Source organism: Trachurus japonicus, chromosome 6 (assembly GCF_045865225.1).
Source record: "Trachurus japonicus isolate A0001 chromosome 6, Traja_1.0".
NCBI lineage: Eukaryota > Metazoa > Chordata > Actinopteri > Carangiformes > Carangidae > Trachurus > Trachurus japonicus.
The window spans coordinates 8884264-8907108 of NC_140912.1; the positions used below are offsets into that span (position 1 = coordinate 8884264).

Consider the following 22845-nt stretch of genomic DNA (forward strand, 5'->3'; position numbering starts at 1 on the left):
TTTGTAAAAAAAAAAAGAAAAGAAAAGAAAAAGAAAAATTACACATATATGTTTCAAAATGAGAAATGAGGTCAGAAAAACCACCAACTTTGTCAAAAAAGTAAAGCAATCTCCAGTCAACAGAGGCTGCTGGGTGGCGCGGGCTGCAAGATTCCACTGTCAAACGTGTGAAGCAGGTTGGTTAAAGAAAATCTGTGTACTCACCCACATAGAGTCCGTTCTCTACCCGCTTGATGATGTCGAAGGCGTTCTCCACGTTGCCTTCCAGGATGTCAAACTTGACGTCGTAACTGCCTAAGTGATAGGATCCGAAAGCCGGCACCGTGGTTCTCAGGAAAACAATCTCTGTTGGAAGATAACAATTAGACACAAAAAAAGCTTTTGGAGCCTAAACCCTCATAATCACACAAGGATTGCAGCGCCAAACCTGTGCCAACTCTTACATTCCATTTTTTTTTCTTTCCAAGAGAGAGACAATAAAATGGGAGACGGAAAGGTCTGTGTTTATTGTATACAGAGGGTCAGAGGAAGGTTGAGGCTTTTCAATACCATTGTTGGGCTGAAAGACCTCCAGTCCTTTACACCCTGACTCGGCGCTTATGAGAAATGACAAGAGCTTAACTCTCCGTGACGTTGAGCATGAGTGTGTCTGAAATATGCTCTGCACGCTGGCCAATAGATGCTTGTCAGCTGTCAGTGTCTGCGAGTGATTACCGTGGTTACTCATATCCAAGCAGCGTGGCACTTAGTCTCTAGTGTGGGCCAGCCAAACTCAGACTGCATGAAGAACATCATGGAATTGCTAATTTGGGAGGTCAGAGGTGGTCATATGGCTTCTGACAACTGCAGGGAAATGCATTTGATGGGAGTTCAGAGATTAAAGGAGATAAAATAGAGCCAACGCAAAAAAAAAAGGCTGAGGACCACAGCAACACTAACAAAACCCACAAGTTATTGTGCTGTCTTCAAATTCATTGTTTCCAAAGATTTTAACAGTGTTCTGTCACAAAATGAAGCCACAAATATGGGCTTTTGTGGAAGGAAATTTTAGGGTAGGTTAAATGATTTACTGTTTTAGTTAAACGTAGTTAACGTGAGGATTGATACTGCTCTTACATGTCCATGTATTTAATATAGTAGATATAAGACTAGCCAGCAGCTGCTTTCCTTAATTAAGCATAGGGACTGGAAGCAGGTGGAAACAGCTAGCATCGCTCTGTCCAAAAGTAACATAATCAGAATTTCCGCTGCTCACTAATCACAACCGAATTGTTTTTACACTTTGATTTCAGCACATATTAGCATATTTTGTAGTTGTTTTGTAGCTTAGTGGTGCTGTAGGTGGGTTTGGCTTCAGTTTACAGGGCCTGGCTTGCTGTTTGCCCTGATTCCAGTGTTTGCAAAATATGCAAATCTGAGCTAACTGGCTTTCTGAATTCATAATTATCCTACATTAATGTGAGCAGTGTCCAACTCTTGGGGAGAAAAAATGGTTGATGAAACATGGAACATGCTGCATACTGTACCAGCCCCACAGGATTATTCCAATATTACAATCTTAAAAAAAAAAGGAGCTGTGCCACTGCCTACCCTCTGGCTTTGTGAACTCTCTGAAAGTGGGCAAGGAGATGAAGGTGTGTGACACTGAGTGTGTGGGGTCCAGCACACAGGCGACATCACTGGGCTGACAGGACTTCATGCAGCGAATGGTGTCAGAGCGCTCGAGCCTCGCCGCTCTAAAGGAGAGAGGAAACATACACACCCAAAACAAAAAGCACAAATACACACATGGCCTCTGACCTTTAGGTAATGCCTAAATAAAGACTTCAGAGCCAACCGCATTTGGTTTCCAAGGCTCACAATAACAGGGCATCCTTGGGAGCAGCCCACTGCGTAATCAAGAACTCAGTGGGACAACTCCAATGGCCGCTATGCAAACAACATCCCAACATGACAGAATGGATACTGGATATAGCAGTCAACATCAAAAACAATCAAACTCTGTGTGGTTTGGAAGAATAATAAACCAACAATGGCCAGAAAGCTCATGCAGAAGCCAAACTTTGTAGCTTGTGGAGACTCGCGTTGCCATTGATGCTTTTCTGATGCACTATTTCAAGCTGTGGGAAATGAATTACTGCACTCACAGAGAATGATCCACAACCTGCTCAGGAAAATATTTGGATTTGCTGAGCATCCCCGGCTTCACATCAGATAATCTCTTGAGGAGGATTTATGGGGCAAGGGAGTGTTCTAAAAGACTCCTAAATTGTGAGCAACATGACTAGACAACTCCCCAGCCTCTCCCCAGGGCAGCTCTCATCCTATTATTTAGGGCTTTGTTTATTCCACAGACTAATCAGTGACAGGTCGGCGGGAGTGGAGGGCCTCTGCTGGCTCCTAAAGCTAACGCCACCTGAAGTATCACTATTCACTACCTGTCTGCTGCATAAGGCTTTGAGAGAGGCTTGTAAGGCATTAACAACCTCATAAATCACAAGTCCTGTCTTTATAATGATGAGGAACTCGTGCACATGAGACAACCTTTGAGACAAAATAAAAGCTCTGACTTTGACGTCGGAGATGTTAAATTCAGACTTTGTCTTTACAAAGGAGACAAGGCAGTGCGTGGTTATATTGGGTTATAAAAGCAGCCAGGTTGCCATGTATAAGTCCAGTTAATGTGCATGGCAGCCATATAGCCACACTGTGAGTCATGGGCCGTGGATCTCTGGCGCTCCTCAGGGGACCTATAGGCTGCAGCTCAAAGCCCAGGCCCGGCTTGGGTTGCAGGCCTCCTTTCATGGAGAGCGAGGAGAGAAGCCCCTGACAAAAAGTCAAGCCACCACTGGGTAGGGGCTTGTAATTAGCAATTAGCGGGTGGGTCCAAGTTTTGCTTTGGCCCAGGCCAAACCCACAAAATGTTCTCCTAGTTTATAATACCACGGCCTGAGCTGCAGAGAGACCCGAGCGGGGCTCTGGAGGACGAGGTGAAAGCTCTGTTGGGGTAGAGAGTAAATTTACGAGAAGATAATGACCCAGGGTGAACTGCCCCTTCACACACAGATGGGCACTTCAAAGCAGGGGCAGCAAGTGGAGATAATTACAAGTCCATGTGTGTATTAATCCATATATCTATCCGCATCAAAAATGCTTTACGAGTGTGTTTATGTTCATTTGGCATTGTGTGCCTTTGTGTATTCAAAAACATACTTGTGTACATGTGTGTATGTGTGTGTGTGTGTACAGTATGTGCAGCACGTCTTCATCTCCCCATGCCTCACGTGGCCCAGCCCAGGAGAAAAACCCCAATACTTTCAGACCAGAAAGAAAAACACACTTTTTGGATGAAAGTCCTCTGGTCAAGCGTAGGGCCTTTTATTTTTTTGGTAATTATTATTTATAGTCGGCACATTGATAACGCCCCAACACAAACACTGCAGGGCATCATTCATTCTGTGCGCGGTGATGTTGCTGTACCACAAATTGTTCAGACCACCGGCCAGAGCCCAGAGCCCCATAACTCAATGTCAAAGGGGAGGAAAAAACCTCCTGCGCGCCACTATGTTCTTATTTTAAGGATATCCCCACTAGGGACCAAGTGCATCCTTACTGGCCTGACAGCTCAGGACAGGAGGAACCTAGGACATCTGAATTTACAGTTATTATAAGCCACAGCCCTCGGGCAGCAGCCTCACAGCATGTCAGGCTATTTATACTCTCTCCTGCTGGTGCACATTTCCCTCTCCTTTGCCACTGCATCCCATCGCGTGTCACTTACTCAGCCTTCATTTGGATTATCTGTCTGCTTTGGGGTTTACACCCGCAGTATGCAGTGGAAATCTGTGCATTTCACATTAAGTCCAAAATGAACTAAAAATGTGCATATAAAAGATTAAGACAGATGTACTTGTGGTGCAAGGTAACTGATGTAGTGGCATCAGTGTATTAAAAGGTTCAATCTGGCTTTGGACAGGAATTTGGAAGTGTGGAACTACCATGTGGTCTTAAAAATGGTGAAATTTGAAGTATATTCAACAAATGCGAAGTCTGACTCATAAGAAATTTGACTTTTGTTTCTTAGCCAATTTAAAATACAAGCCTGGTTTGCATTGCTAATGCATGAGATCATCAGGAAAGAATATTAATGAAATTAATATTAAGGGATATTATTGATACATTTAGTTGTTTTCTAGCATTAATAGACCCTGTGTACAGATTTTTGTTCTCAGGTGACTCTTACAATTTAAATATTTGCATTAGTAGATACTGGCATTCATCATTGGGTTTCCTCTTGCCCAAAGCTACTGGAATAATAGTAATATGAAACTATGTGAGGAAATCTTCATGCTTCCATCTGTGATGTGGACTCACATTCCAGCTCCTCTCTTTGCTGTATATGATTAAGCCCCACAATGTACCATTATCAAGAACTGGATGTGACTTGAACATGTGTTATTTCTATTCCAATTTTAATAGAAAACAGTTCATCCAACACATAAACCATAAAATACTGCAAATCATCAGACTTTATCATGCAACCATCATCAAATTACACTTAGTTGTAGGCAGACTTGGGTCGTTACCATTTAGAAAAGTTACCCTGACATAGAGCGCCACCTAGCGGCTATTGCGATGCCCTACCTTGAAGAACATTCACTTGGATTTAAAATACACTGCTGGATAATGATCCTTAACTCTAGTGTTACAAAGTTGATTACGCAAAATACTACACTGCTGCAAACAGGCTTGTGTTTATGTAATGTTTTCATATGCACTAAAAAAAAATTTGTAAAATTTAACGTATATGGGATGAAGAAAAGAGTCATATTTGTTTTAAGGTGTTTAAGTGATGCCTGGAAACTAGGATGAGAACAGTACTCAGTATTAGTTGTTTCTAGAAATTTGAAGAATCAAAAATTAGTTTGAAGGACCACAGGAAGTCATTGTGCCCAGCCAAGAAACAATACCATATATTACCTGCCAGTTAGCAGTTGTTTTTACACTATAGTGTTTGGACAGATGAAAGAAATAAGATGCAACAACTTCATCAGTGAGCTTTAGATGAGCTGGTAAGTGGATTATGTTCCTTTAGACCTCTGAATAGCCATGCAAACTGGTCCAGTCTGGACGCTACTGTATGCTAACACCGCACTACAAACCCAAGAATTCAGAGATAGTCTTTTTAGGTTCTTGCAAGAATCTACAGTAGATCATATCTGGAGATTTTTACGTGACATCTGACAAATGTATGATGAGCGCTGTCACAGTCCAGACTGCATCATACATGGAGTCATAGTTTATACATGTAAGTTAGCCAGATACTGGTGGTAGCCCTCTCTTTTTTATTTCCTATTCTTTGATGCAAAATTCAATTATAATTTTAATTGAAATTGGCTTTTACATATGGTTAGATAAATCTGTACATTTGAAGATAACAAGGTGATGCACTAAGGACTACAGGGGCTCGTGGATGCCCCAAGCAACACAAGTGACGTTTGATTAGAAATCTGAATACTGGTCACTGATTGGAAATAATAAAGTGTATTTAAACGTAACTGCATTTGCTTCTATTCAGTATGTTTTGCAATGATTTATGTGTTACAGCATAGCCTGGACTGCTTCACTGTGCTACGTTGTGAATATCCTGTAGGCCTAGTTCCACGTTGGAACACAGAAGACATGATTTGAAATGACACATCCTTTTTAAGAGTGAAGTAAGTTATGTAACCCTACGTAACACTCTGGTTTATTCTAGTTCGGGGTTGTAAGGTACTCTGGGCTCATCCTGAATCACAAACACCAGCACTTTAGCCACATATGTGGTGACGGTGCCATAGCGACGTAGCGTTAACTCCACGGACAGATCAAAGTCCTGCGGCTTGTTGATGAGCTTTGCCACCGATACCACACCACCAGTGGGCAGCTGCTCCGTCTTGAAGAAGTCATCGTCGTTGCCAGAAGTGATAGCAATCTTGATGTCGTCGCCAGCCACGGTATGGGACGGGCCCATGCGGAAGATGTTGGTGAAGACAGGAATGTTGGTGGGGAAGGTGAGGTAGTAGTAGGTTATTCTCAGGGGCGCGGCCAGGCACTCGACAGACTCATTGCAATGCAAGCGTTCACATCGACTGTAAAAAGAGAAGGGTGGGATGGGGCGGGCAGGGGCAGGGGCAGGATAAGACAGAACAAAACAGGCACAGAGAAAAAAGAGAGAAACCAGATGTAAGTTTCATTGGCCGTGCATTGCATGCAGTGGGGAGGAACATCAGTCTCAGCAGCCTAGTGCTTCACAGGCCAGTCATGGTGCCCTCTGTGGGATCATGCAAGAAGTTCTGTCACTGGTGCCTCCAAAAAAAGAAGAGGCCGTACACAGCTTGTACCGACTCTGAGCCAAAACCAAAGCTGAAAAAAAATCCATATGCATCACTCATGCTACAGCCAAATCTGCTTTAAAGTCATTCCAGCATACTGGACATGCAGAGCCTTGGTCGGTTAAAAGGTTCATATTGCTTAAATGTTGTAACTTTACTTAGAGTTATTTCTATGATGACTGTTCAGATTTGAATGTGGAGAACACAGACTTTCACCTGGGAGTGTTTGTGTGTGAGGTTTGTCATTGATGTTTATTATTTTTGTCAGTCTACTGATTCTAATCCTCATACATCACACACATTCATTCTCAGCGCCGACAATGTGTAGTGTGTGCAACAGGGACACAGTCCTGATACTCACGTTTGTCCTACGCGGCGGTAGTTGTTTGGACAGTCGAAGGACAAGCATCTGAATCCTCCCTGTATGTTAAAGCAGCTCTGCTCCTCCGTGCACGTGTGCGTTCCCGTCAAACATTCATCAACATCTGAAAGGACAAAAACAAAAGGCATGCTTTTGAAACACTCACAAAAATAATTAAAATTTACTGCAGACAACACGTCAGACGTTATAGCCAGGACAGCTTACCCTGGCAGCTGCGCCCATTATTTGCCAAGGTGTAGCCAGTGACAGGACAGGAACAGTGGAAGCTGCCAGGTGTGTTGTGACAGCGGTAGGAGCAGATATGACCTCCAGTCGGCAGAGCACACTCATCTATATCTGAGGTCACAGAGGCAAAGGAAAACAAATCAAACCAGTGTAAAAAATGTGGAAATACATAAATACCAATATATACATATATATACATATATATAAATATATATATGTATATTAATATATATATATGTATATTTATATACATATATATATAGACAAATAAATCAGATTGACAAGAGCTGTGACACAGAGAAGGTGGTCAACTTTTCAAGTAAAGGCGTGGACGGTCTTTACAGCTTGAGCACTTGGTGTGGAAGTTAGTAATCTCAGTGGATTTAACTCTTTCAGTTCAGCACAGGTGATTTTGCTCATTATATTTCATACATTTTAATTTAAGATCTTAGACTTTTTACCACAAAAAGCCTCTTTCTATCAAACCTTCTTCACCAATGTGCATGAATCTGTGTTAGTGAGTTTCTCCCTGGAACCTGACAGGTGTGTCATATCAAGATGCTGATTACTCCACATAATTACTGCACAGGTGTGCACTGGGCTGGCTTCCTTTTATTTCAAAATAAAAAAGGGAAATAGATGAGAAAAATTCAGTTTATTACGACCACCATTTGACTCAGAGCGACATAACTCTTTATACAGAGTTGATGAGGTTGTTGATTATGGCCTGTCATATTTAGAACAGCTCCTCTTCAATGGTAGTGCAATGTTGCTGATGGTGGCAGATGGGCCTCACAGTATGTGTGAGACAAAAATGTTGCATGTACTGTATATTTATATCTCCTTTAACATAGGATGATAATATACTGTATCTCATGCTTTTATGTTACTGCAGTGTTCATTATAAGACCAGTTCAGTACGCTACCTAGTGCTGTTTTTTTTAGCTTCAGTTTTACCTTCACAGCTCATGCCATCGATATCACTGAGCTGGTATCCACGGCGACAGTAACACTGGTAGGAGCCATACACGTTGGCACACTCTTGACTGCACGGGTTGCTCTCACATTCATTCAGATCTACAGAGAAAAAGATTATTACACAACATTATGAGCACTATCATGCAAACAGGAAAAGAACAAGTCAGGTAACAGGTAACCTCACGGGTTGTCTCTCTTGTCCATGGTTAAAAATAAACATACAACTTGATACATAATTAAAATAGCCTATTACAGATAGGTGAGGGAGGTGTAATGTTTTGGGAAGGAATTTTTGTCTGATGCTAACTACATTTCTTATCCACCATTTAGGTTCAGTGTCTTGGTGCAGCAGTTACAGTATTTGTACGTTTTCTTTGCCGCTGAACGTAGCTTCTATTTCTATCCTATACTATCATGTGGTGGTGATAGTCACTTGATAAGAGCCTGAACCACTGTTGTGTTCAAAAGATTTGAAGCGCTGTGCTTGACCCCCACCCACCAATGATGGCTATGTAGCACTAGCATAAACTTGGCCACCTGAGCTACAGCAGCCTCATTTACTGCACCTGCTGAACACTGTATTCACTAACTCATCTAAATTAACACCATTCTGAAGTCAGACACTGAGTGATGAAAATAATCCCAGGTTAAGTAATGAAACTTGCTAAAACAAGTAAGAGACAGAAGTGTCTTCTGTAAATGTTTCTTTTATCCCAATCCATAAGAGAATATGTACAGCTGACAGTATACACGCATATGATATGTCAAAAAGTTGTATTCCCCCACTCTGACTTACCATCACAGTTCCTGCCATCGCCAGCGAGCTTGAACCCTGTGGTGCAGCTACACTTGTAGGATCCCAGAGTGTTCTCACACTTATGAGCACACAGACGGCCAGGGTAGTGCCTGCATTCATTTATATCTAAAATTCAAGTGAAAACAATGCAAGAGTAAGATGATGAAATCGTTTTCACACATTTTCACCAGAAATATTTTATTAGTTTTATATGTTGAAAACATACTTGGATTTAGCTTTACTTACACTTTTTACTGTAAGAACATTAACTTTTATCTTGTGTTCGAGTCACGAGTGACTCGTTTTCAAGTTTTAAATGCATAAAAGTACCACATAAATCTCTTTATCGCATCAAGGCTTTTTGACTTTGTCAGGCACCACTATTTAAACAAAATAAAACAAAAACATTTTTTTCACAAAATGCTAAAATGCTCTGGGTAAAATTATGACATTTGTGGTGTTAAGGTCAATTTTGACCCGGTCATATGATACAAACATACAAATGAGAGTTAAAACTGAAATCATAAGTGCAAAACCAACCTTTTCATGGATAAGGAAGCATAACAACGTAACCAAGAGATGAGAAACAACTGGGATGATAAATAATTGTTTTTAGTGTGTTTTATAGCTGATTTAAGATTCGGGTCAGAACCAACACAACACCATAAATAGCAGAAAGCTGACAAGAGGAAGGTTCAATTAAAGCCGAGGAGTATACTGACAAAAAAGGCCCAGGGGGCCCACACCAAAAAATATTAAAACCAAAATTTTCATGGATAAGGAAGCCTAACAATGTAACCAAGAGAAGAAAAAGACATTAGATGAATAAAAATGTTTTTAGTGTATTTTACAGCTGATTTAAAACACAGGTCAAAACTGATCCATACACCACAGATGGTAGCAGAAAGCTAACACAAGACGAAGGTTAAGGGAAAAAATTCTACCCCTCTCTTACCCTCACAAAGTCGAGTGATGCTGTTGAAGATGTAGCCCGTCTCGCACTCGCAGCGGTAGGAGCCCACCAGGTTGATACAGCCATGACCTGCACAGACCTTTTCTGGGCCCTTACACTCATCAATATCTGTGGACAGCAAAGAATCGTTAGTAAAAGCTACCTAAGGCACACAGTATGACGCTTTGTATCAATGGTGAGATGTGCAGCCGCACCAACACAGCGTGTGCCCTCTTCATTCAGGTGGTATCCTCGACCGCAGTTAACAGAGTTCCTCTGACAGGTGTAGGAGCCGGCTGTGTTGACACAGAGCTGCCCTCTAGGGCATGGACCCGTCTGGGTGAGACATTCATTGATATCTAAAAACACAAACACAGATTACTCTTCACTCATTAGTCAGCATTAGTCTGATTCATCTTATTGTTACACCAATATAATTTTTACCATTTGTACCTCACATGTAGCCTCGTAAACCAGCCTCTCCCGGAACTGCATTTAATTTCATTCTGAGGGAGAGTCTGGCCTCATCCCCATTTTAAGCGTTTGGACTGAAACCCTCAGAAGGCCGAGCCAATCAGCGTCGCCGCTGTGATTGACACAGCACGTTGGCCAATCAGGGACCGACTGGTGCAAAGCCCCGTCACTACACCAACTTGCTGATTGGCTGAATGGGGTTGTCTGTCAACGCTACTACTCCCGCCCAGCTCCCGCCCACCCCAGACGCTTGGAGCGGGGATGAGGCCAGACTCTCCCTCAGAATGAAATGAAATGCAGTTCCGGGAGAGGCGGGTTTACGAGGCTACCTCACATGGTGAATGACAAATAAAAAATCTTAATCTAAATTCTTGCAACATACAGCAACATGTACTGACTGTGAAAGTGAAAAATTAAAAGTCCAATCATGCGTCAAGGATTGCAGGAATAACCAGAGGAGTATGCACTTCATTAGCTTAGATCTGATGGTGGTGATGGGGTGTAAAAAAAACAAATTCATTCAAAAATTTCAGAACTGATGTGTAGGCCAGTAGCTGTTGAGATCTCGTCCGTGTGGTGCAGGTGTTTACCGATGCATTTGCCCAGCGCGTCCTGGATATAACCAGTCCCACACTTGACCTTGGGAACACAACGGAATGACCCCTGGGTGTTTTGGCACTCAAACTCTGGGCCGCAGTTATGGATACCAGTTTCACACTCATCAATATCTGGATGAAGAGCAGAATTGCCATTGAACACACTGTGAGATCACGATTCATTCACATTTATAGAGTCACTCCAGAAAAATGGGTTCCACAATACAACTGACCCTTGCAATTGTTGCTGTCAGTGAGTTCGTAGCCAGTGCCGCAGCTGACCTCTCTCTGGCAACGGAACGAGCCCACTGTGTTGATGCAGCGCTCTCCTGCCCGACAGTTGCTGGCTCCCAGTAAGCACTCGTTGATATCTGAGAGGAGTGAAGAGGAGAGGAGAGGAGAGGAGAGGAGAGGAGAGGAGAGGAGAGGAGAGGAGAGGAGAGGGGAGGAGCAGCTTCAGCATTGTCCAGCATCAAATTCAGCCAATCGTTATCTTTAATTCCTGTGTAGTGTTGATATAACAATATTAATATCAAAACCATGAGATGGAGAAGAGTCAAAAGGCCACTTACCCTCACAGCTCTTTCCATCTGGTTTGAGTTTGAAGCCTTTGTCACAGGCACAAGTATCATTACCAACACACCTTTGAGCACATTTCCCTGAAAAAGCAACATAAACATAAGTCAATAAATCATCAGCATGGTCGAGGGTGACTCGGTTAGGGCTAGAATCTGATTTGGTACTGTAGCTTGTGTATACTGCACCTTTGCACTGGTCAGTTAATACTGAATTATCTCCATTGTCATTGGTTTCATCCATGTTGGGTTCTGTGTGAGACAAATACACATGTTTATCTTTTAACACACATTTAAAAAAAGAAAGAAAATAGTGGCATATTATAAGATCCAATAGTCTGTTGATCTATTTCTGAACACCATAGTTTACTGAGACAAGATGCAAATGAAAAATTTGACCACACATCATAGATGTTGAGTGAGGTTGAGGTTTAGCAGAGCCAGCAGGACAGTCTAAAAAGCTCCAGCTTTTGATGTGCTCATGGGCAACACACTGAATCTGTTCTATCGCTGAACCTAAGCTGCTTGTACTTAGGTGTAAAGAAAAAGAAGAAATCATTGTCTGACTGTTATCACTGTTGACCTCCAGTGAAAACCGAGGGCAATGACCAAATGCGTCCAGTAGGTGGCAGCATGAGCTCAGGTTTGACAACACCAGTTGTACACAGACTTCTCCATCTTATTTTTTTTCTGTTCATCTTCATTGAAAATTGATGTGTGGTATTGAACATATCTTATTCTCATTACATTTGTTTTATTTTATTTTTTTGCTTTTAAATTTCATTATCTTAATTTTCGGTTTTGTGTTGCTCATGACTGTGCTGCTCCGTGTGCCTCTGCAAATTGCCACTCTGGCACTAATCCAAAGTGTAACAAACAAAATAATTGCCAAGTGCATGATTTTTTGTTTTTTCCACATACGCTCAGTTTGTCCCGTGGCTGCTGCTGTCTGTTTATCTGAGGAGCTATCGCAGCAGGCTCGGGACACCACGGTGCACTGGTAGCCTACGGACAGGTTGTGATCACAGGGCAGACCTTGCTCCTGGGCTGCCTTTCCCAGTAGACAGCAGTCACAGCACATCTACAAACACCAGAATAAAGCATAATACTTCAGAAAGAAACAATGTACAAAGAACAGAGTCAAAAAACACTCCATAAAAGGAGTTCATGTGCCAGGAGAAGTAAAACTGAAAATGTAGACCGGGAAAAGAAGAGTGGTAGAACTTTTTTTTTTTTTTAGAGCTTTTAGTCTGACAAATGATGATGAGGTAACTCAGACATACAGACTGACAGAAACCCAAGCTCCCAGTTAACCAGGCAGAAAAGGAGGCTGACTGATGAGGCCAAACGACACGTCTCAGACAGACAGACAGACAGACAGACAGACAGACAGACAGACAGACAGACAGACGGAACTAGAAAGGCAGTAAGTCAGTAAGAAAGATGGACAGGCAGACAGTAATGAGATGCTCATCACCCCCTCTGGCTGAAGCATGTTCAATCAATCATTGTAGCAGCTGCTGTCATGGAGGATGAAAGGTGCAGAGTGTGGGGGATGGGTGTCTTTGTGTCTCGGTTTGGGCAACGATGCTATAACCTGAAATTTGACGGTCTGCGATGTAATGACTGCAAGACTGAATATATGCCATAAGATTTGCAGAGATTGCAGCTCTGACCAGAGGTAACTGCTACTGTACTCTGCCTGTGTGTTTATGTGTTAGCACTTGCTTGTGTGACCTTGACACTAAACTACAAAACTTTCAGGTTTTCAGGGAATGTCTGGAGAGGAAAAATTTTGAGAGGAGTGCAGTTATCTTTGTAGACCAAACTACTACCACTAACACATTTAGTGGCCACATTTTTCCCAACCTCTGAATAAAATTGGTGATTGTTTTAATCGTCTTTAAAGCATAACCATCTCAGAAAGCAAAGTTAATTAGATTATGGTAGGTCAGATGATGAGAATAATGGATGACATTAAAAAAACAAATTAAAAGTATCACAAATCACATTAGTCTGCTATGTGTAATTGCTTTTAAGGACCACACCAGAATGAATGCTGACTCTGAAGTTCCCCTCAGCTTCATTGTTTCAGTTCACTCCCATTGCTCTGTTCTGCTACAACAGGTAACAGGAAGCTGTTTCAGTGTGAAAGCTCCAAACTTGCTGTATACTTCCTGTCAATTGCCAAGCTGCAAACAGGCAAAGTTAGCAATCAGCTTGTAAACTCTGGCACACAAATCCCACAGGATGAAGTGGAAACAACAAAAGATATCAGATTGACAGTCTTTTGACCATTTGACCCCATCAAATACTAATGTTGCTCTGTATCAGCAGGACAGAAATGTTTGCTACCAAGTCAGCCGTATCAAGATAAAAGGTGACAATGAGTGGTTGGTTACACCTCGTTTTCACTGCCCTTGGGGCAAAAATTTTAATTCTGCAAATAAAACTTGCCCAAACAGAAAGGAATGGTTTGTGAACATTTTCATGCTGACATTCTTGATATTTGGAGTTCAGCAGATCAGCCCCACTCAGGTGTGTGTTTTACATATCAAGCTGGAGCCAAATCGCTTACCTTAGCATATTATGGAAATATCACCTTTTGAATGCTCTTTAACATATATTTGGGTGTTTGTCTTGCCTTCTGTCCCCCAAAATGTGAGAATCGACAAATACATCTGTGATGTGCAGGCTCCCTAGGTTGAAATTCACGTGATTTTACGAGCTGTTCCCTCAGTTGTCTTTCGAATTTAATTTGCATAACCCCACCCCTACCTGGGACCAGTAGAAGGGGTTCATTCACATTTAAAGGGACAAGCCCTGAAACCAGCTGCTCTGAAGAGGGCTATTTTAAGTGTATGAAAAGAGCTGTTATGTTTGATCCTTGAGGTATTCTGACCAAAGCCTGTCACAGACATGTCTTTAAGACACCTGGGAACTATTTTAATTCGTGGAAAGGGGGCATCATAAGTCTCCTTTAAGATTCAAAATGACTGACGCCAAGCAGCATCTTAGTGGTTAACATGCTATAGCTTGTTTGTTTACACACTGTCTCCCTCATTCACCAGCACAGACAGCCCAAGTAAAACCACAAACTGTTGTTTTTGCACTTCAGCATATACAAACGGTATGATGGTAGTAGGAGGCTTTTTCCAGCCAGCTGTTTTTATATGCAGCAAGTAATGCTAAGCTAAAGTGAAAAGTGGTCTGAAGTCTTGTTTGAATTTCCCCTGGTTACTGGGTGGGGCCGAGGGTGGAGCGAGCCTCAATCCCAATCTTTGGATACTGTAATTGTAATGACGCAATGGACAAGCAACAGGTTCCTTGTGAGAGATATAAATCTCTTGTCTCACTCGCCTTACCTGGGCCATTAAGTATGAGCCACTACCTGCAGTTTATAGATGATCAAGTAAAGACAAGCAGTCCCACATTTCATCCTGCTAGGAAAATGCAACAACCTGCATCAGCTCCTTTTTTCCACTGCCAAGCATTCATCTTAGAGATGTGTTGACGTGCAGTGTGTTGTGAAAATAAAGGGGCGCACCAAAGGTTGGGTCGAGGGAATAAAAACCATACAGGGGCTCAAATGTGCTTGGACCAGAGCCTGAGGAAGATTCTAGAGTCAGAATTTATAATCTATCTGACAGCAACAAGCTCCATTCCTCCCCGGAGTGACATGCCTCATCCTGCTCCTGCGGCACAGACACACACACACACACACACACACACACACACACACACACATATATATACAGACACATATCATCTCTCTCACCAATCATTTGCCTCCAATCTGGCAGTCCAACAGAGTGACATACTGTACAATGATTGAGCAGAGGGAGATTTTTTTGATGCATACAAGTGATTATATTCTTACTCATCTGTCTCTGTTTTAAAGTAAGTAGTAAAAACACACACACGCAGACATTTCCATATGCATGTGTACATCCAGGTGCAAACAGACCTTTGTAGTCTTCGTCTCACAGGTATTGGTGAATAAAGAATCACAGGCTCCTTGCTCTTTGGCCACGTTGATGCCAGTGGAGCACATGTTATCCTCCAGCACCGTTACACAGCACTGTTCCTGCACTACCCTGTCAGCAAGGAAAAGAAAAACCAAAAGTAAAACACAGGTGGTGCATTCATTCTCAGCTCTATCAATAACCCCCTCCACCTTCCCAACTCACATACACTCAGTGCAACAACAACCTTGCCTTAAAATGTAGCCCATTAAAATCAGCCTGAGGCAAGCCTGATGGGGATCTCAGAGTTGTCACACTAAAAATGCATGGATGAGTGGGATGAGCAAACCCCGTGTGGTTTCACTGGAAGTTTATTGTGTTTTCGCAACTCTGACATCACTGGGTTTAAACTGGGTTGAGCAGCATTCCCCATGGCCCTTCTTCTGTTGTCTTAGACCTGAGTTTGAACCAACATTCGACTCCCAAGATTAACATTAGCCCACCTCCACATGTCCTTACTCATGGTGGGAAAGTGGCTTTTTTTTGAAGGCATTGCTCTTATGATGATATCACTGAGACAAACCACTCCCTTGAGACAAGCCTGTTGTGTCCTGTGGGAATGTTGGCTATAATGACTCAGCTGCATATACATGTAGCCAGGGTGAAATCAGCGATCACATGTTATAGACAGGATTTAAAACATCTATTATGTCTATTAGCTGAGAGCATTGCGACTAACCTTGACACATGAACTCGCTGCAAAGGAGAACCATAAAATGTTTAGGAATCAATAAAGCGCTGGAGGTTTAGTGTCAACACCAGTGTGTGGAGGAGGCACACCCCTCACACTAGAGTGTTATTATCAAAAAAAATATCGGTTTCTCAATGTTTCTGTTAGGTCATGTTTCATTGTATTGTCTAGCGTTTTGCTGGCAGTTTGTGTCCAATCAGTTAAGAGCGGGTGACTGTTTCTGTCTGGCTAGGATCTCTGCCTCTCTTGCTGCAATTTTACAAGACAGAGAGCATAACAAACGCTGCCACCCCCTCACGTCTCCTCTCTCATTTCCAACAAGCCTCTTTATCAACTCTTACCAGAAATCTCTTTCCACATAAACCACTGTGGATCTCAAATTCACGTCAAGGCGCACACCTCCTCTGCAGAACCTTTTAAGGGCACAGTCACGCTCCTGTTTTTCTTTTTCTCTTCCCTTCTCCTCTCTTTTCTTCGGTACTCCCCCCCCCCCCACCCCTTTTGGTGTCTGAAGTAATCGTTCAGATTTCCTGTTATTGCCTCTCTCCATCCTCCCTCTATGTCGCATTTCACCTCTAAGGTATTTCCTGGGTTTTGAAACAGCCCCCTCTTCTGACCCCCCTCGTCCTTTTCCACCCCCCAAATACACGGTGCTCCCCCACAAACCTCTGCCCTTTTCCTCTCTACCCCTCACACTATAATTTAGACAAATTTGGGATCACTTAGGGTGGCCATGGTAAATGTGTTTGCCATCAGTGTTCACAGCAGCAGATCTCCCTGGCTTATGGGCCCTGAACCTGTGGCAGCACACCTTCTAGGGTTACCAGCAGGCCCGTTATTATCCCATCACTATTAGTGTTTCCCGCTCTCACGTGAAGTGAATAATGTGCCTGGAGATTTATGGGAGTAAGGTAAAGCAATCTCATATTAAGGGCCCGCAGACATTTCCCCCTCAATACATGGTACAGGCCAAATCCCTGTGGTCCAATACTGCAGGAGCTTCTGTGGTTCAGATGAAGAAAATGCATGATTGTGATAAAAGGGTGCAGCAGCTAATGACTTGTAAACAAGAGGAAGCCCCGGGCAACACAGAGCCCTCTGCGCCGTGTGGCACGTATAGATCTGTGATTAGTATGGGCCAAGCAGCACATACTATAGCGCTACCTGCTTACCTGCATGTGGTCGACTCCGATATGAGAGGGAGGGAGGAACAGTCCTCGTTATCGTTGCCGCGCTTCTGTCCATCCTTACAGCAGTCCTCTATCGAGATCGGCTCAGTTCCTGCCGACATTAGAAACATCGCTTAGTAAGTATTTGCATGTGTGACCAGGAGGCTCTCTAGCATCATCTGACATTATCACCATTAGTCAGGATTCCCCACTGCAGGCAACACACCTGCATGCATACACAGGAGGAAGATTGCACACTCTCCATAGTCAGACGTGCTACATCTTATCTTATTAAATGTTACTGACTGACACACAGTTTTTGCTAATTCATTGAATGACAAGGACCAAATCTGCTTATCTAACCCAAACAAAAGACAATCTCGCAGTGTCTTCGAAGCCAAGTAGCTTCCAAATGAAAAAAACAACAACAACATAAAATCTAAATCTGTTTGGCAATTTGAACTGGCTGCAGGATCTGTTTTGTGCCAAAGACAATGAATGATGAATATGTTGTTGCAGACACAAGAGGGGCTTTTTTTTTTAAACTGGAGGACAACCAACTCTGTGGTAATCTGGCTGTTTATTCGTGTGGATTAGAGAGCGTGGAATGCCCCGACTCTGTAAACAATCAGGCGACGCAATCATATCAAATACATTCATTCGCCTGTGGTTTATGTGATCTGCCAAACGTGAAATAGCTTTGGCAGATCAACCCTTTGGACTTTTTTTTTTGCCTTCGGCTGAAACCAGCATCAGTGCGCCAAACTGTTATTAACAAAAAAAGTCCCCCGAGAGAAAAAAGGAGAGAAAACAAACTCACCGAGAAATAAATTTTATTGATCCACCGTAATAGAATAGGAGTTGTTGCTGGTTAGTGAGTGGGTGTTTTGAATTATTGGGATAGTGATTGTGAAATGCAATGAAGAAATCCATCTGTATGAGACACAGCAAGTCTGGCAGGAGCGCGCGGCTTCAGATAGTGAGTAAGATTAGGTAGGGAGGACAAGTGTCTGGAATAGCAGTCCTCAATTTTACAGACTCGCTGCTTTCTCCCAAAGGGCCAAGAGGAATTTTATTATAACCCTTAAATCAAAAGATGGGGAACAAGTTGGAATAGACAACAGTTTTCTGCATTGATAAACCTCATAACAACACTATGAGGACTTTAATGAAACTTCTCAGAATAGTTTGCAGGTTTCTTCAAACCCAGCTCGGCAGTTCAGACTAAAATATGAGCAGGGTGACCGGAGAGAGCAAAAGGCTGCAGGAAATCAAAGCAGGTTTCAAACATTGTGACTATTGCTACTACAAGAAGGATGATTAACCTGGCAGCATGTAAGGAATATGGACAGAGGATTTATTACTCGGCAGCCACATTAGCTGACTCACTACTGACTTCTGGAAGTCTGGCACATCCCAGAACCCTCTGGCCAATAAACCTTGTAGCAGCTGGATGAAATGGGATGGCATTTTAAAAGCTTTTCACATGGGCCTACCAAGTAGGTCCTCCTGGAGTCTCTCTCTCTCTCTCTCTCTCTCTGTGTCTGTGAATGTTGAAGACTTCTATCTGCACGACCACTCCATGATGACTCACTCCAATGAAGCTGGAGCAAAAATATTTTTCTTACAAAAAAAGTGATAATATGAATTTGCACTGCATGCCATTAATGCCTCATATAAAGGTGTTAATGAGCAAGTGTCAAATACCCTCATAGAGCAGTTCTTCCAACTCTGCATAAGCTGCCCAAGTATTTTTGCTCTCTCTCTCTCTCTCTCTCTCTCTCTTTTTTGACCATTACCAGTAATTGACCGCCTCGTGCCAAAACACCCTGCTCGCATTGAAAGTGGAACTGTATCCAAGGAGCACCTCACCAGATTCCACAAAATGATTAATCCCCTTAATCTGTTTCTCCTGGGGCATGGTTAAGTATATTTTAAATGACAGGAATAGTTGGTCACATTCTCCGGAGATTTCTCCCCACAGTAGCTCTCAGCTGATAACTAACTCAAACCCACTAAGCATCACAGAGTCATTCCAACGCCACCGCTGTCTGCTGCTTTGCAAACCTAAATTGAAAGACCAGAAGTGCCTTAAAAAAAAAAAAAAAAAAGTGTGGTGCTGTTTTATCAAAAGAGGCAAAAACCAGGCCCAGCCGGTCATCCAGTCTAGATGCAGCTTGCCACAGCTCTGTGTCTCTGTGATGCATTGTCTGTCTGCAGAGGGCTGATTTCCATCTTGGATAGCTGTGCTGGTTGTGAGGGCCATTCTGTCTTGGCAGAGCAGCACATGGCTTGCCTGCGTCTAGACGCCTCGTGTAAACAAGGCTTAATGAGCCCAGTGGTGGAGCTCCGCCCAAACAGGGTGGCTGGCCAGCGTCACAACAGAAGTGTGCATCTCTCATGGGCTGTACTCAAGACTTTTATATGGAGATTTATAGTCATAAAAAATGCTGTTGTACAACAGCTCTATCTATCTATCTATCTATCTATCTATCTATCTATCTATCTATCTATCTATCTATCTATCTATCTATCTATCTATCTATCTATCTATCTATCTATCTATCTATCTATCTATCTATCTTTTATATGGAGATTTCTGTCACTATAAGTCATAAAAAATGCTGTTGTACAAATATCTATCTATCTATCTATCTATCTATCTATCTATCTATCTATCTATCTATCTATCTATCTATCTATCTATCTATCTATCTATCTATCTATGCTGCACTCAAGACTTTTATATGGAGATTTCTGTCACTATAAGTCATAAAAAATGCTGTTGTACAAATATCTATCTATCTATCTATCTATCTATCTATCTATCGATCGATCGATCTATCTATCTATCTATCTATCTATCTATCTATCTATCTATCTATCTATCTATCTATCTATCTATCTATCTATCTATCTATCTATCTATCTATCTATCTATCTATCCATCCATCCATCCATCCATCCATCCATCCATCCATCCATCCATCCCTTCTTTGATCAGGTAACACACACTGGTAACTGCTTGAGTTGATAGCTCAGGCTGACCTGTGACACCACCCCCTGCTGACTGTGAAAATTGCCCCATGTGTGACCAGGGGACCATGAGCATTTGGATTATGCCTCATCCTACGCCTTGATGACCCTGCTGTGGGCGCTAAAGTATAAATCACACCTGTCTGTCTAGACCATCATGCCCTGGTGGGACGCTGGTCATTCTGACACAGCACCCAGCATACCAAGGCACTTGGCCTTTGGCCTGCAGGGCAGGAAGTACAGAAACCAGGGCAGTGAGGAAGGCTTTCTATTGTGAAACTGCATTTTTAAACACACTTCAGTTAATGTGACGCTTTTTCTAAGCAAATTAAGTTGAGTCAAGGCTTTTGCATAAATTCAGTGTAATGAATGAAAAACAGAGTTACACAGTTTACACTTGAATACAACATTTTCATGATACATAAAAATGTATGTGGATTTTGTGCATAGAGTTACACTCTTTATATCACTACCTGCTATGGAAGTTGTGAGGAACAACAAACAAATAGCATGTGTGGTGGCAGTGACTTTATATATTATTCCATACTACGTCATTTCAGACCTGCAACACTTTGAAGCACCAAACTTTGTAAACTGAGCTTGCATCACATGTCCCAACTAGTCCTATGACAAAATCATCCCGTCTCCAGTCTCTTTGTCTACTATCACTTTGATCCCTACAGTAAATCAATGTCAGAGAATATTTTCTAATCAGTATCACGGATCATAGTTTGCCTTCCTTTGGCCTGTCCTCATTAAAAGTCGTCACGCAGCAGTTCCTCAGAGAGAGGTAACTTACCTTGGCCAAGGAGAACTCCGAACAGGGAGCACAGCAGCACTGCACGCGGACCCATTGAATTAGGACAGATTGAACCCAAACGCTGATTTAAAAAGTAGGTGTCCGAGCGCTTTCAGCTTCCCGATGCTGTTTTCTTTATTCCCCCTGCAGCCTGTGAGAATATAAAAACAGCAGTGCTCCTTAAGAAAAGAGAAGACTGAGTCCGAGAGGTGGATGTGATGGAGCTGGGAGTCGCAGTTGCAGCGTGACTGGAGGAATGAGCGTCTAATTATGGCACAGTGAGGGGCGGGCTGGGGCCACAGACACCGACTTATTACTAATCAAACCGGCCTTTTTCCTGTATAAGGTCCAAATGAAAGCTATCATTCTGTATCCCATTGGCTGGACTTTCACTTTACAAATAAAAATATATTTTGATCAATATATTGGTTTGGTATTTGTCATTTACTTCTATCTTATGACAGGGATGCTTCTATAAAAAGTTCTTCTAATATGTTTTATTTGACTGACATTGATTCGAAAATACAAGACCTGAAATACTCCAGAGGGAGCTGCCATCACTACCAGAGCACAGCCAACAGTAGGAGCTGCAAGTGTCTCTGGGCTACTGTGCCGCAGAGTCTGCATGCACTTGGAAATTGTCTTCCCATCAATAGCAAAGTCGACTTTTCTGTCTGTGACTAATGGTTGTACTGATTACTCAACATCTGGAGCTGGTTTGGAGGTATTTTAAAAATCTGTTGTGGCTATGTCCAGACTGTAAGCCTCAAAAACTTTTTGGATATCGACCCTGTCTGCGCATAACTGCTCTCATTCACTGCTAGGTTTGGGTTTGTTGCACCTCGAGGGGGATGACAGATACAATTGGAACCTGGTTCTGTCCTGTTGAATCCACCTCCTGTGTTTGAATCCGCACTAATATCTGCACAGTGGTGTTACTGGTCCCTGCAGACCCACTACTGAAGGTATTCTCCTCTTTAGCTGCGGAACTTTACAGCTGTGCAAAAGAAAATGAGGCATTTACCCTTAAAGTGAATAAATTAAAGCTTCTGTAACTCTGCCACAGATGTGGGCTCACTGTCAGCCAAAGTGATCATGAACTGTGAGAAGGAGCTGGGTATAAACAAGCCACACACTCACACACACACATGCACACCCACACACACAAGTCTACCAGAATTGGCAAGAAAAGGAGAAATAATTGCTAGACTGCATTATAAACATTTTGTACCAACTAAGGCTCTCTGTGAATTCAATCAGTCTACTGACTCTGGGCATGGTGACAGAGAGAGGTTAAATGATCTTCTAATCAGAGCCATATGTCTCCACCACCAGTCTAGCCAGTCTAGAAACATCACCGAGGACTTGATATTGGGACACCGCAGGCATACAGGGAAGCCCGCAAAGTCTATGGCTGTTATAAATGGGTAACTGCACAGTAAAAGTGTAGTGTGTGACGAGTTGTGTCTCAATCTCCGTGCTCCTCAGTGCACCGCAGCCTTCCTATAAGAGAAGTCTGGCAAGAGGATGAAAAATATTTCAAACGACTATAGTCTAGTGTATTGCATGTTTTGCCAAAAAATAACATTTACCACAAACACTAAATTACACACTGATGAATGGTGTTTGTATGACTTCCAGACAGCCACTTGTCTCATTATTTCTCAATGTGAGGCAGTATCACTATTGCAGAGCTGCTTGAGGGTAAACAGGAGTGAAGAGTTTGAATTCTGTTATTTATCTACCTCATTGAGAAAATACAACAGCCTTCTT

General features: G+C 42.5%; 1 protein-coding gene across 2 annotated transcripts in view; it reads right to left on the bottom strand.

Annotated features, from left to right (window-relative positions):
• Positions 1 to 21322, bottom strand: part of fbln1 (fibulin 1) — a 33118-nt gene extending 11796 nt beyond the window's left edge. Inside the window, exons 1-16 of one of the 2 annotated variants that reach the window (XM_085778577.1) lie at positions 21073 to 21322; positions 17241 to 17349; positions 15320 to 15449; positions 12274 to 12433; positions 11542 to 11604; positions 11350 to 11436; positions 11011 to 11148; positions 10772 to 10909; positions 9923 to 10066; positions 9711 to 9836; positions 8756 to 8881; positions 7939 to 8058; positions 6961 to 7092; positions 6736 to 6859; positions 1591 to 1736; positions 205 to 345 (exon numbers count right to left, since the gene is read on the bottom strand). In XM_085778577.1, coding sequence (XP_085634703.1) covers positions 205 to 345; positions 1591 to 1736; positions 6736 to 6859; positions 6961 to 7092; positions 7939 to 8058; positions 8756 to 8881; positions 9711 to 9836; positions 9923 to 10066; positions 10772 to 10909; positions 11011 to 11148; positions 11350 to 11436; positions 11542 to 11604; positions 12274 to 12433; positions 15320 to 15449; positions 17241 to 17349; positions 21073 to 21127 — 1939 coding nt within the window. In that variant the 5' untranslated portion in view covers positions 21128 to 21322. Of the gene's footprint in view, positions 1 to 204; positions 346 to 1590; positions 1737 to 4453; positions 6132 to 6735; positions 6860 to 6960; positions 7093 to 7938; positions 8059 to 8755; positions 8882 to 9710; positions 9837 to 9922; positions 10067 to 10771; positions 10910 to 11010; positions 11149 to 11349; positions 11437 to 11541; positions 11605 to 12273; positions 12434 to 15319; positions 15450 to 17240; positions 17350 to 21072 lie in introns of those variants that run through there. The other variant, XM_085778578.1, reaches the window with a different exon arrangement.
• Between the last annotated feature and the right edge of the window lie 1523 nt (positions 21323 to 22845).